At 50.0% G+C, this 13,912-nt stretch overlaps 1 protein-coding gene across 11 annotated transcripts in view; it reads left to right on the top strand.

Annotated features, from left to right (window-relative positions):
- Positions 1-727: 727 nt before the first annotated feature.
- CLASP2 (cytoplasmic linker associated protein 2) overlaps positions 728-13,912 on the top strand; it is a 141,467-nt gene continuing 128,282 nt past the window's right edge. For all 11 annotated transcript variants that reach the window (XM_027835789.1, XM_027835792.1, XM_027835790.1 and 8 more), the window contains exons 1-2: positions 728-976; positions 11,712-11,790. In XM_027835789.1, the coding sequence (XP_027691590.1) occupies positions 728-976; positions 11,712-11,790 (328 nt within the window). The remainder of the gene's footprint in view (positions 977-11,711; positions 11,791-13,912) is intronic.

Here is a 13,912-nt window from a genome sequence, read left to right on the forward strand (position 1 = left end):
CTTGCCTCTTTTGGGGGGAGGGTTCCCCCTCTCCTGGAGTCGGGAAGACCTGGGTTCCAATCGAACCCCAGACCCTTCCTAGTTTCTTCCGCTGAAAAAGAGGATGGGCTGTTTTGGGGGAATCAGAGAACATCTGGGGAGCTCTAGGTAAACAGTTGGCGCTTAATAAGGGCTGACTCCCTCTTGTCAGGTGGCGGGGCTGGTTCTGTAAGCCTCCTCGGCTTCTTTGGGCCTCAGGTTCCTCAGCTGTAGTTGGGGAGGGGAGGGGCGGGGAGGGGAGGGGAGGGGAGGGGCAGGGGAGCGGGTCCTACTGGCTCACGAACTCCCGCTCCAAGCCTCGGAGTCAGAGAGCAAGACGAGGCCCAGCGGGTCTGGGAGGGGAGGGTGGAAGCACCGCCTCTAGGGGGCGTGTCCCGGAGGGCCTGGTGTGCGCGTGCGCGGGTCTGGGGCGGAGCCCCGCCGTTCCGGGGCGGGGCGGGGCGGGACCCTCCGGCGCAATGGAGCGTCGTCTTCAGAGGGCGGGGCGATCTGCACGCCTGCGCGGGCCTCGGGGGCGGGGACGCCGCGCTGACGTCACGGGCCGTGACGGCGCAGTCGCGTGTCTCGCGCCAGGCCGGGGCGCCCCTTTTGAGTGCTTGGGCCCTCGGGCCGTCTGCCGGTGCGCCCGGAAGCGGAAGCGGAGCCGGAAGCGGAACCGCGCCGCGGCCGTGCTCGCCTCCGGGCCGTCATGGAGGCCCCCGAGGACGGCGGCGGGAGCGGGGAGGCGGGGGGCCCGAGCTTGTCGGAGCTGTGCGCGCAGCTGCTGCGGACGCGGGACGCGGGCGGCCGGCTCCTGGCGGGCCACGAGCTGCTGCGGCGGCTGCGGACGCCGGGAGCGGGCGCGGGGGCCGCGGGACCGGAGCCGGAGCCGGACGAGGCCGCGCTGAGCCGGGTCGTGGACGAGCTCACCGCCTGGCTGCCGGCCAGCCACAGCAAGGTGGGGGAGGGGAGGGCGAGGACCGTTGAGGAGGGACGCCTACTCCCCATTTTGCAGTTGGGGACACTGAGGCAGTCGGGCGCACGCCTCGCCCGGGGCGGGTCTCGAGGAGGGGCCCGGAGACCCCCCCCGCCCCCCAGGCCCCGGTCCGTCGGAGCAGCTGGTCCCCAAGCCCCTTCGGGCCCTGCCCCTCCTCGTGCGCGGTCTGGGGTCGGAGGGACACGTGTGCCGCGCACACAGTGGGTCCGCAGAGGGCTCCCCCGGACGCCCCCCCCACCTCTGGACATCCCTGGAGCGCCCCCTTAGCGCCAGAGCACCCCTCCCCGACAGGCCCTGTGGGCTCAGCCTAGTGGCCTGAGTTCCAGTCCGGCTTCAGACACTACCCAGCCGGGAGGGAGGCGCTGAACGCTCCTCTTCCGCCTGCCTCAGTTTCCTCCTCTGTCCGCGGAGACTAGCAGGCGCGGCTGCCTGGTGGCTTGTCCGAGAATGGGGCGATCATAACGGGGCGGCCCTGGGCTCCTTCCCCTTCCCCTTCCCCTTCCCCAGTGCCCCGGAGCCCTCCGCGGGACCGATGACCGGGCGCAGGCTCTCTCTGGAAGAAGGGCGCCCGGCCTGCCCTGCGTGTCCTCCGGGCCAGCTCTACGGAAGCTGGGAAGCTGGCCCGGCTTGTCGGGAGGGGGTCCTGGGCGTTGGAGGAGGAGGAGGGTCTCATTGGGACCGCTCCGTGGGGCCGCCGCCTGGATCAGGTGGAGGGCCTTCCTGACCAAGCCGCTCCAGGCGCTTCGTGTCCCCACCCCTCTTTAGCTTCACACCGCTGCGCTGCTCTGCTGACCTGGCCCCTCTGGGTGACTGTGGATGCCTTGCTCTGCCTCATGGATCAGGTCCAGTGGGTGACCAGGGCCTGTGGATACTTGGAAGTCTTCGGCCCTGTGATGCCTTCCGTGTAGGCCTTGCTAGGTCTGCCCACCTGGACGGGGAGGGGGCTTCACCTCACTGCCTGACCTGAGGCCCTTTCTGGTGCAGGCTGTATCATCTAGGGAGCTGGGTGGCCCAGTGGGTGGCAGAAAGATCTGAGTTTGAGTCCAGCCTCAGACACTTTCTACTAGTCACTTCTCCTCTGGTCTGACTCAGTTTCCTCATCTGACCATGGAGATCACAACCCTACCTCCTTGGCGGGACTGTTGTGAGGGTCAGATGAGATCATGACTGTAAAATGCTTAGCCCAGGGAGTGGCACATAGTAGGGGCTATAGAAAGGCAAGCTCTCAGTATGTGCCATCTCTGTGCCTTTGCATTTCCAGCCCCCTCCTCAGCTCCAGGGCCGCCTTGAGACCTTTGCACATTCTTTACCCACTCATGTTCTCCCACCTTCCCCCAAGGAGTGACTTTGCTTTTCTTTGCGTGTTTCTCATGTTGATGTAAATGCCTCCTCTGCTCAGTAGAACTTAAGGCACAGAAACCTTTCTCCTGAACGCAGGGGAAGCCCCTGCTCTGTCTGCAGTGGCTCCTCCCCCTCTCTCTCTTAGGGCTGCCAGAACCAGGTGAAAGCATCGTGGGGAAATATGGCAGCAAACAAATCAGAATGCAGTAGATCAAAGATGGGGTGGAGAAGAGGTTTCCCACGTTGCTCTGCAGTGGGGGGATTCTTATGGCGTCTCAGGGCCTCGGTGGTGGCTCTAGTTCTGTTAGAGCCTAACCCTCTCTGACTCCGGTCACAGAATCTGAGGGCTGGTCACACTCGAATGAGTGTGCTTACCAGCAGTTGTGTTGTTATTTTTAAAAGAGCCTTTAGCAAAACGGACCAAAGGAAGAAGGCTTCAGATGCAGACGTAGCCAGCGCAAGAACAAAAAAGAAGCTTGTTACCACATTAGGACAAAAACGTGATGTGATTGAACAGCATGAACGTGATCATCATAACTAAAAGGAATTTTATGGTTCCTATTACAGAAGTCCACGTCACTGTTGGAATGCCTGATGGGTGATGTGGAACATGGACAGAGAGGCAAGAGGAATCCGAAAGAAAGGCTACGTCTCATCAGCCTGGTGGCCACGAGAAGGAGGAGGTGTGTCGCAGGGACAGCACGGGCGGGTATCTTAGCTCTGGCAATCCAGAACCGCCATCACACGCACAGCCCTTCAGATCAAAGCTCCAGTTCACATCAGACACTGAAAGGAAAGGGCATGAGGTGACGGTGAAGACACTTTTACCGCAAGTGTTGGTTGCTTCTGTTCCTTTAAAAAGCAGAATCAGCTGGAGGCATGGAGAGACAGCCGCTGCCGTGTGGAAGCATATCTTACTGGGCAGGTTTTTCCTTGGAAAAGTAGACTGTGATAGGAGAAATAACAAACCTGGGAAGAAAGCTTGGCTTGGGACAGCTAGAAAATGGCGGCCTGGGAGTGATTCCTACTCAAGAGAATGCCCTGGTGTTGATCTCCATTATTTAGATCAACAGCAAGTTCTGGAAAGATGGAAAGGTTTGCAGACAGAGACGTTCTCCCTCTGGGAACAATCTGAAGCTAGCTTCCTAATGGGAGGAGTGGTGAGGCCAAGTATTGTGGATGGCGACCCTGATGTCAGTGAGAGTGCGCCAGTCCTCCAGGCGTGGGTCAAGCTCTCTGCATCTACCAGCATCTGCATGAAGACTTAAAAAAAGGGAAGGCAGTTCAGTCTGGGCTGCTAACGTGCTTTAAACAAAAATAATGACATTTTCATCACATTGGTGTAGGCTTATCTTGGGGTACAGTGTTTGGCAACTTAAGATAATTTTTAAACTTTAAAAATTTTGCTTTCTGTAACTGCTTTATTACTTTGTAACAAATTTGAACAGAAATAATTTTCTTATCCTTTGCTATTATATTACATTAATAAACAAAACATTGTTAAAATTTTCATTGCATTTTTCTACTGGACTAGAACAAATGATCATAATTTTATGTAGAATCATAACTTTGAATAGTGTAGAATCGAGGAAAGGTCTTCCTTGTGCCAGCTGCCTTCTCCTTTGGCTCCCAGGCCCCTTTTCCCTCGAGTTTTTCCCAGAGCCTCCATTTGGAGAAGGGCCCAGACCAGCCACCCCTGATTCTCTGGACTATGCCACCATGCTGTGCACATTCTTCCTTCAGCTCCCCATTGATGTGCTCTGTCCCTCCACTAGAATATAAGCTCCCTGAGAGCAGGCTTGAATTTGCTTGTATTTGTGTCCCCATCACTTAGCATGGTGCCTAGCACAGAGTAAGTACTTGATAAATGCTTGGTGACTGACTAACTATGCTGTTTGTGTTGGGGGCCTTGCCCTAAATCCTTTGGCATTGCCTGGACCTGAGTGAAGCCTGCAGATTGTCCATGGATGGACCCTCCCTCCAGTTGCGTCTTTGGCATGTCTGTTGTGATCAGACTGTCCCCTTCTTTGTACTCTTGTAACCAACTCCTGGGCATCCTGGGCCTCACCATTGCCCCTTGGCATGTGATCCAGGACTCCCAGTGCAGTGTTAGCAGAAGGATGTGGATGTTAAGAGAATGGGTTTCTTTGTTTCTGGAAGGTGAGAAGGCTAGTTACAACTCTGGACAACTTCCTGTTTCGTCCTCTCAGCTCTGAGCCCATCCCTTTTCTGCCTCCTGTGCCTCAGAGGGATCTGAGGCTGTCCCACTGGCCATGGGTCTGGAGGTGTGCTCAGAGTCTCCCAGTTCAGTGCACCCTGCCAGGACTCTTAGAGAAGGCAAGGTCAGCCCGCACCCTGAGTAGGCAATGGTAGGGATGAGAGCCCTTCCTTGCAGCAGGTGTGGTCATAGATGGGAGAACCCCGAGGGAGCTCGGCCATCTACTGCCCAAGTCTCCTGTGAGGAAGGGAGCACAAACTGCCCGCTGTTGGGAGTTCAGAGGGTCACCAAGGTGAATGGAGGCAGGAGCCCTGGGGGAGTGTTGGGGAAAAGCACTGGTCCCACTGGCGGGTGGCTGGGCCAGCTGCTGACCCTCCCTCCAGTGGGAGCTCCCCTAGAACATGGATCCTGGACTGACTGCACGGGCGAGTTCTTGATCTTTTTTTGGCATTTTTCTCTTTAGCTCCAACCAAAAAATGCAGCATTATTTACTATAATGAGGGGAGGGGAACAAGCATTGATTAAGCACCAACCTTGTGCCGTGCCAAGTGCTGTACAAACACCTCATTTGACCCAATAATAAATGAGCAAATGTGCCTTCTGTCTTATAGGAGAGGATTCTTACTTTTCTGCGGCAGTTGGTGGTTGCTATACAATGCTAGAGCCTTGGATCTAGTGGTAGGAAGACCTCAGTTCAAATCCAGCCCCTGATACTTAACTAGCTCTGTGACCCTTAACCTCTCACTGCCTCAGTTTCCTCCCTTGTGAAATGGGGATAATGAAGTACCCACCTCCCTTGGTGGTTGTGAGGACCTAGGCAGTTAACATACGTGATAGGTCACTGTATAAATGCTACCTGCCATTATTATCCGTGTTGGGTTGGAGGAGAGGGAGCCTGGGGGCAGGGTGCAGGTGTGGGATCCAGTGGGAGGGAGGGATGGGTGGGAGGTGTGTGGTTTGCCCCCTGCGGGCTTGTTTTTGGTTTGAGTTGGTGACAAGTTTTGGTTTGTCAGCTCTGAAGAGGACACTGATCTTGAGTTGGCCTCAGCAGTCCTCCTTGTGTTTTCAGTGATTGTGACTTGAGCATTTTTGTGGATTTAATGTCTTTTTTCCCAAGGCCTTCCTTTTGTTCCTAACGAGTTGCCACGGCTAGGAGTTAAGGTTTTGAATTTGTTCACTTTTGAGGACTGTGATCATGAGTGGGTCCTCTTGGCATTACCTCAAAGAGCAGACTCTTGCTGCCTCGTTCTGGATGATTCTTGGCCGGGCTTTTCTTTAAATTTTGTTGCTGAAAGTTCATTTCGTGTGTCCCAGTATGTGTCGGTTCTGTGTCAGCTTGGATGGGTACCTCCACCTCTGTGCTCCGGGCAGCTCTCCAAGGTTCCACATCAGCGAGGAAGAGCATGATGACCACTATTCATATAGCACTTTACACATATTGACTTGTTTTGTCCTTGGAACAACCCTGGGAGGTGAGGACTATTATAAGGCTTCACATGAGGAAGTTGAGGTGGCTAGAGGTTGTGACTCCCTCCTCAGGGTATGTCTAGGGCTCTAGGCGGGGTGTGAACTTGGGTCTTCCTCATCCCAGGCCCAGTGCTCTGCCCATGACCTGGCTTGACATGGGCCAGGCGTTCCCTGTGTTTGTTTTGTCTAACTTTGTTTCCAGGGATTTTTAGGCAGACTGGGGCTTTCTGGAGACCTCTGTTCCATACACTTTAGAATTCCAAAATATTTCCAGACTTAGCAGGATCCAGAAAAACAAAACAAAGGAAGAATACAGCCAAGCTCTTTAGCAGAGCAGGCCCTGCACGGTCAGCAGCAAATAGCACCGTGAAAGCATAGTTGCTGGCATCCTGGCTGGTTGGAGCCAGAGGGAGGTCTCCATTGGTGCCTTAGCACCTGCCGTTGGGCCTTGATGGCGTGAAAGTGCCCCTCCCAGGGCATGACTCTCAAGTTAGCATCCCTGTTCAGGGCCACTCGGGGGCTTCCCAGAGTGTATTTTATGAAAAGAAATACATTTAGTGGATCTCTTTTATTTTTAATACCCTTTAAGTTCCCCCCACTTTATCCTTCTCCCAGAGAGCTATCACACATAGCAAAGAATTTTTTAAAGAAAAAGATTTAGAAAAATGAGCAAAATTAATTAGTACATTAGAAACTTCTGACATCTGTAATTTCCTAGAGCCATGGGGAGAAGGAGCTACTGGGGTGAGGGGGGATAAGCATTTATACAGCACCTACTATGTGCCAGGCACTGTGCTGAACGCTTTTCAGATATCCCAGCAGGGAGATGCTGTTATTTTACAGGGTCACAGAGCTAGCCTGTGTCAGAGCTACACAGCCATAGGATGCCTTCCCTTCCCCTCTTCCCCAAAGGAGTCCGTCAGGATGTCTTATCTCTTTCTCAGCGTTTGGGCTTTGTATTTTCACAGGATTTCTGCTCCGTTGCTTTGTAGTTCTTTCCATTTATGCTGTTGTATTCAACATACGTGTTGTTTTCTTGACTGTTTACTCTCTTTGCAAGACTACCTACGCTTCTCTTTAGTCATTTTTTTCTTTGTTTCTTACAGCACAGTAATGTTCCATTTTGTTCACTTACCACAATTTGTTTAGCCATGCCAACTGTTTTGTTTCAGATCTTTATTGCAACAAAAAATGCAGTTTAAACATTTTGGTGCACATAGACTCTTCTTTTTGTCATTAACTCCCTAGGATATATGCCTAGCAGCAGAATCTCTGTCATAGTGTTGCAGTTTGGGGTACTAGGAACCCTGAAATGCAGGGGTACAGGGAGAGGGGTCTTCCTTGAAAGAATTCGACCACTCATATCTTCTTTCAGTCCACGTAGTGAGTTTATTAAGACATTGGTTGGGTGGGCAATTTTCCTAGTGAGTCTACCATATTTGTGACGCCAATACAAGTGGGACAGATTTTAAAAATCTGTGCATTCCATGAGGATAGACTGATATTTTTATACAGAAACACTGTGAGAAAATCTGGATGGTATCAAGGAGTGACAAATAGCCTGGCGTAGTCCAGAGGCAAGGGTCTAGAAGTGATTAAAGAGTGTCAAATAAGCTAATTTAGTAATCAAGGTGGGCTGGGGTGGGCCAGATGCCTTGGGCAGAGGTACCAGTGATCTGGGCTACTGAAATGTAGAGGAAAATTCAGGCACTAGGTTGCATTCAAAGACATGGTCTTTTCTTTTTAGGGGTTTAGATGCCTTTCCTATCATTAGAGTATAGACATTTTAGCCACTTTGCCTAATTCCAAATTGCTTTCCAGAAAGGTTGTACTCATTCACAGCTCCACCACCAAAGCATTGGTGGGTTGTCTTTCCATGATTCCCCCTAGTTTTGGTAATCCTTATCTTTTGTCATCTTTGCCAGTCTGCTAAGTGTAAGGCAAAAGCTCTGGCTTGTTTTGAAAATACATTTCTCATTCTCATCTCACATCACTGAGATGCCTTCTACTTTTTGTCTTCACCTCTGTGTCACATGAAGAGGACTCCATGAAACCATGACTTAAAAAGGCCTGGTTGCTATATCTCCAGAAATTATAAACAAAAATTATTTAGAACCAGAGGCCAAAGTGGGGATAGAAAGAATCTCCTGGTCCCCTGAAGGGGAACCCCCAAAGGAAAAAGTCCTAGGAATGTCCTAGCTCAAATCTGTGGCTCCCAGGTTAAAGTGAAAATGCTGTAAACATTTAGAAAGAAGCAGTTAAGTACAGCCAGGATGACAGGAAACCAGGTAGCTTCCATAGGTGAGGAACGGAGATCTAGGAACACAGTTACAAGAGGTAAAAGATTAAGGCTTATAACCAAGAATAACTGACTCTGCAAAGCTGAGAATATTCTTATGGGGAAAAATTACTTTGAGTTGAGTTGAGGACTTTCAGGCTTTTCTGATGAGAAGGCCAGAGTGCCTAGGATCTTTGAAATGCAAACACACACAGGAGTTCAGAGTAGCCTGGAGAGGTTGATCTACCTGAGTAATTAGAAGGACCTGCCAGATGATGTAGTGCTAACATTTTAATAGGAAGAAAAGAAACCAGGGCCCTCAGAACCATGATGTCTTCAAATGATACTGAAGGAGCTACGAAGACAAGCACGAGTCCTGGGTTGGATTTGTTTGTTCCGAGAGTTTTACAAATATTCCTTGTTTTCACTGAAACCTTTCACCTGTCTTTTAGGTGTAGTAGTGTTGAGGTTTAGGCTTAAAGGTGCTGGGACTCCAAAATAGCAAGATACGGGTCTTGCCCAAATGAATTCAACCCAAACCTTCTTTCAGCCAAAGACAAGGTTTATTAAAGATTCGCCATGTTGGCCAGACTCTTAAGGAATCTAAACATTTGTGACCCTCGTATTGACAAGTGGGCTAAAGTAAATCTCAGCCATTGACTAGATTTTAAGAATCTGAGCATTTGGCTAGACTGTTAAAGAATCCGATCCCCTTAATGGAGGCCAGATGGACCTTATATACAGAAAGACTATGGGAGGGATCTAGGAGTGGCCTAGTAGTTTGGGGTGACTGGAGGAGGGGTCTAGGGAGGATCTGCATGGGAGTGACTGGGAAATAGAATGGGGTCTAGATAAGATCAGAAGTGGGAAGTAGGAGGGCATCGTGAGGTAAGAGACACTGGAAGGCTGGGCTAGGTTAAGGGTAACAAGAAAATTGGGAGATTGGCATAGGCAATAATGAAAGGCTAATTGATACAACTATAGCCTCAGATGAAGGCTAAAGACTTCCTTGATCAAGTGGGAGTTCAAGGAGAGTCCAAGGTGGGGTTTTCTAGGGCTCAGAGACAAATGGGACCCAAATTCTTTTTGGGGTAAGGGGCAGTAGTGTGGATGGGAGGGTAAAAGGCAGAGTCTAAACATCGGTTTAGAAGAGGGGCTGAAACTTGCTGTTCCTTATGAATGAGATATAACCTCTGTGAAGACTTCTCAGGGTGGTGATGAAAAGACTGTCTGGAAACTAGAGATAGGCTCTGAGAGAACGAACAGGCCATAAGTTTAATTCGGCCCTAAACCCTCTCCTGATTGCCTCTGCCATGTCAGCATTAGGTATACTAAATAAGGACATATATATTTGGATTGGCTGTACCCTGTTTCCTCGTTCTTTGGGAATGAGAAAGATTTTCGCGCCTAGAATGTAAGCCCGTCTCCCAGCCAATGGGAGTAAGGGATAGTGGCGGGGTGGGAGTTTCTTTTTTGGTTAAGATATATAACCTTGCTTTGTCCTTTGTGCCTGCCTCTCTTCTGCTGGTAGTGTACTAGAGGAGTAGACGCCCCTTCTCGCGAGATTGTAATAAAGAGTAATTTTTGCTTCCTTGAGAAGTCTCTGAGTTTAATTGTGTTAGAGTCGCTGTACCACACACTTGTGACTGGACTGGGTGAGCTGTCATCTTTGTCCATCACAGTCACTGTAATTCCATAGCCTCTCTTTCCTTGTTCTTTCTTTTTTTTTTCCCATCTCTCTCTTTTGTTCTTTCTTTTTCTCTTCATATTGTTGTCATACTATATGTTGTTTTTCTGGTTCTGTTTACCTCAATTTGCTCTGGTCCATATAAATAAGAATTTTCCATATTTGTTGTTTCTTAGTTTGGTACTATTTCATCATATTTATGTTCCACAGTCTGTTTGGCCATTCCCCAATTAATGGATGTTTGCCTTGTTTCCAGTTCTTTGTCAACATAAAAAGTATGGTTCCAAAGTAATTGTGTTGTATTTTGGACCTTTCTTTTTACCCTTGGCTTCCTTGGAGTGCGTGCCTGCCTGTGGAACCTGTAGGGATGGGCAGATTTCCAAATGGCTTTCCAGGGTGGTTGGATCCATTCCTAGCGCCGTGCCATGAGTGGTGCCTTGGGGCGTCTGTCTGGTCTCTGTGGTCTCTCTGGTGTTCCTTTATCCCCTTTATCGCTGTTGCCCCCATTGCCCTCTGTCTTGTTTGGAATGTCTGAGAAGCAGATGCTCCTCAGTCCTTGTGTTCTTTCTAAAAATGTCTCAGACTCTTCTTCATTATTGAACGTCCATCTTTTGTCCTGGGTGGTGAAGTTCAGATTCCCACCCTAGGTCACCCTGGGTTACATTCTTGGCCCCATTTGTTCTTCCCAACACATTCTTCTCTTCCCTTCTGTGTTTTCTAGTGGGTGCAAAATAGTCTGGCTTTATTCAAATGTCCTCTCCTTTGTCTTTGAAGGTCTTTCTGCCACCGGCTCAGCTCTCAGCATTGCTTCTGAATTGAATTGTTAAATTGAAAGACACTGTGTCTTGGAATTTGCAGCCTGGGGTGTTTTTCTTTTTTCCTGGAGGCAGTCTGAATTCTTCCAATTGGCATTTCATTCTCTAAGTTCCACAGTTTTGGGCTGTCTTTACTCAGACTGGAGGGAGCATTCCCCTCCCTTCAGCCCTTTGCCCCTGCATCTTCTGCGCTGGCTGGTGGGGTTGCGCTTTGGGTCCCGTTAGTTGGATTTCCCCCCAATGGTCCCTTCAGATGTGCACCCTTCTTCATCCTTGCCTCTTCAGGCCCCTCATTTTTGCTCCTCTTGTGTGTTGGGATCTGGGCCGTCCTGTAACTGAGGATTTGTAGGCACTGGAGACCCAGGGGTGGGCTCTTGCTGTCTGCTTGAATTCCTTTTTGTTCTCCTCCCTGCCCCGCCCTTCGGGATTCAGGTGCTGACGTTGCCCCTGTTTTGGGAAGGTTAGCCGATGTGGGGTCCAGCTCTTATGCCTAGGGTGGCTGTGGGTCATGGTACCCCCCTTTTAGGGGGTAGTTTGGTTTTACTATTGTAAGGTCTCACATAGAATTAAGGACAGGGCTTGGGCCTGAACCAGTCTTTCCATAATCTACACTGTTACAATAGCTCGTCATGTAAATGAACCAGTGGAGACAGAAATCTGTGACTTTAAGAATTCTATTGAACTTTTCCTTCTAAAGGAATCTTTAAGCCTGACAAATGTAGTTTAGATTAAATCAAATATTGATCTTGGTTTTTGAAAAACCTTGGTAAATGTGGGAAGTCGAATTAATTCAAATCTGTAATTGTATTTTGAATGTGCTCTTTTGGAGCACTTACAGTTTTCCTTGTAGCCACTAATGTTTTGGGGTTTGTTTGTTTTTTTTCCTACAGGTGGCATTACTTGGATTAGAAATTTTAAGTGCCTTTGTTGACAGATTATCCACAAGATTTAAATCCTACATACCCTCAGGTAAGCTAAATAATCTTATTGTATTTGATTTTTTTTTGTTTTTGCAAAAGTGTAGTTGTAAGTTGTCAAAAATAAATATTTAGGGAATTTCTTTTTTGAGGGGACAGGAAGCATGTAGGATGTTATGGTGGCACATGGGTAGTAGGCCAGTTTGACTGGGACAGAAAGTCCTTGGGGAGGTGAGGTGAAAGTTGGGAGGGGTTGGTGTCAGTCTCATTGTGGTGGCCTTTAGATGGCAGCTTGATGCTTTTGGGGTTTTTCTAGAGGCCATAGTGTTGAGGTCTAGGGCTGATGGCAACCCCGAAATTCAAGGGCAGAAGGAACGGTCCTGCCCCGAAAGAATTCAACTCAAGTCTTCTTTCAGTCAGAGACAAGGTTTATTAAAACACCAGGTGGGGTGGGCGAGATTCCTAGTGAGTCTGTGCTATTGGCCGAAACTGAGCACATTAATGGAGGCGAGATGGACCTTTTTTACAGAAAGACTGTGGGAAAATCTGGATGTGATCGAGCAGTGGCTGAGTAGTCTGGGGTGACTGGGGGGTAACAGAGAAGGGGTCTAGATGGAATTAAAGGTAGGAATTGGCCAGGCCACCTGGAGGTAGCAGACAGTGGAGGACTGGGCTAGGTTAGGGGTAACAGAGAATAGAGTGGGGCAGGGTCAAAGCCACAATGAAAGGCCGGTTGAAAGGATTCTACTGAGATGAGCCTCAGGCAAATGCCAAGGACCTGGGCCACGTGGGAAAGTCTAGGGCCTTTTAGGGGTTAATCACCAGTGCCCCATTATTGGGGGGGGTGATGTGGCAGAACTGTCCCTTTGTCCTTCCTCTGTTCTCAAAGAGGACCAAGACCTCAGGAGAGTGATGTCATGACTTGCCAGTGAATTGGATTTAAGCGAGGCAGGGCTGTGCACAGTCACCAGCCTCACTTTCTCTTTTGGAGAGAAGTCTGGGTCCACTGGTCAGATATCCAGGACAGCTGGAGAGGCCCCCCCACCCCCCATGCAGTGGGAGACCTTGACCTTTTTAAGCTGAGGTCTTTAAGAGGTCTCAGCTTGTCTGAGGCAGCTCCCATTCAGAGATGAAAGTATTTAAAGCACCAGCTCCCTTTCCAGTCTCATCTACTCTGCCCCTTCCTCCACTCACACACCACCCCATCTCCCATCTCCACACCTTTGCTGTTGGTGTCCCAGGCCTGGAGCACACTCCTTTAACACTTCCAACTCTTAAAAGGCCTCATTTCCTCCAGATACTCCCTTCGATAGAAGCCTTTCCTGATTCCCCGAGCTCCTGTGTCTTCCCTCCCGTAACTTTCTTGTATTGATTTTGTGCAGGTATGAATATTTTTTCATTTTTCTCAAGGATCCAGCACGTTACCTAGGTCATAGTAAACACTGGATACATGCTAATTAAGTGATTGGAGTGATTGATTCAGGTGTTTCCTGGGATGCTGAAAATGGAAGCAATTTTCCCAGAGTCCTCCAACCAGTATACATCCCAGGTAGACCTTGAGCTGCGGTCTTTGTGACATTAAGGCCTGCTCTCTAACCAGTAGGCAGTGGTGCCTCTCAATCTTTAGATATTACTCTAGAAGCAGGAAGGCGCCATGAAGGTGGAGTGGGGCATGATTAGCAGCTGCATGAAGGATGGGGTAGAAGAGGGAGGAGCTGAAAGCAGGAAACATTAGGGACCTGAGCCTCTGTGGCAGGCGATGAGTGGGCGGGCGGGCACAGTGATCACTTTGACAGGTCTCGGCCAGGGGAGGAAATTGTCTGGTGAGGTGAACTCCCACTTTGTAAACCTAGGAGCTGGAAAGGACTGGGGTCCAGGGCGGAAATGGCGGCATTTGGAGGCGGGTCGAGTTTGGGTGGACAGAAGAACACTCTTCTTGACATGTCAACATGGAGACACTGACAGGACGTCTAGGCAGAGATGTGTTGGTGGGTTTGCCAGGCTTCTGGAGGCGGCTCAGGGCCGTATCTGAACAGAGGTGATGACTGTACCCATTGGTACCCAAGCCAGAGGGTCAGAGGGTACCCACATTTCACGGGAGCAAGGAGGAGGAGAATTTTGCAGAGAGCATTGAAGCATAAAGGTCTCAGGGACAGCTAGGTGACGTCACAGTG

Source organism: Vombatus ursinus, unplaced genomic scaffold (genome assembly GCF_900497805.2).
Source record: "Vombatus ursinus unplaced genomic scaffold, bare-nosed wombat genome assembly UNPS02014817.1, whole genome shotgun sequence".
NCBI lineage: Eukaryota > Metazoa > Chordata > Mammalia > Diprotodontia > Vombatidae > Vombatus > Vombatus ursinus.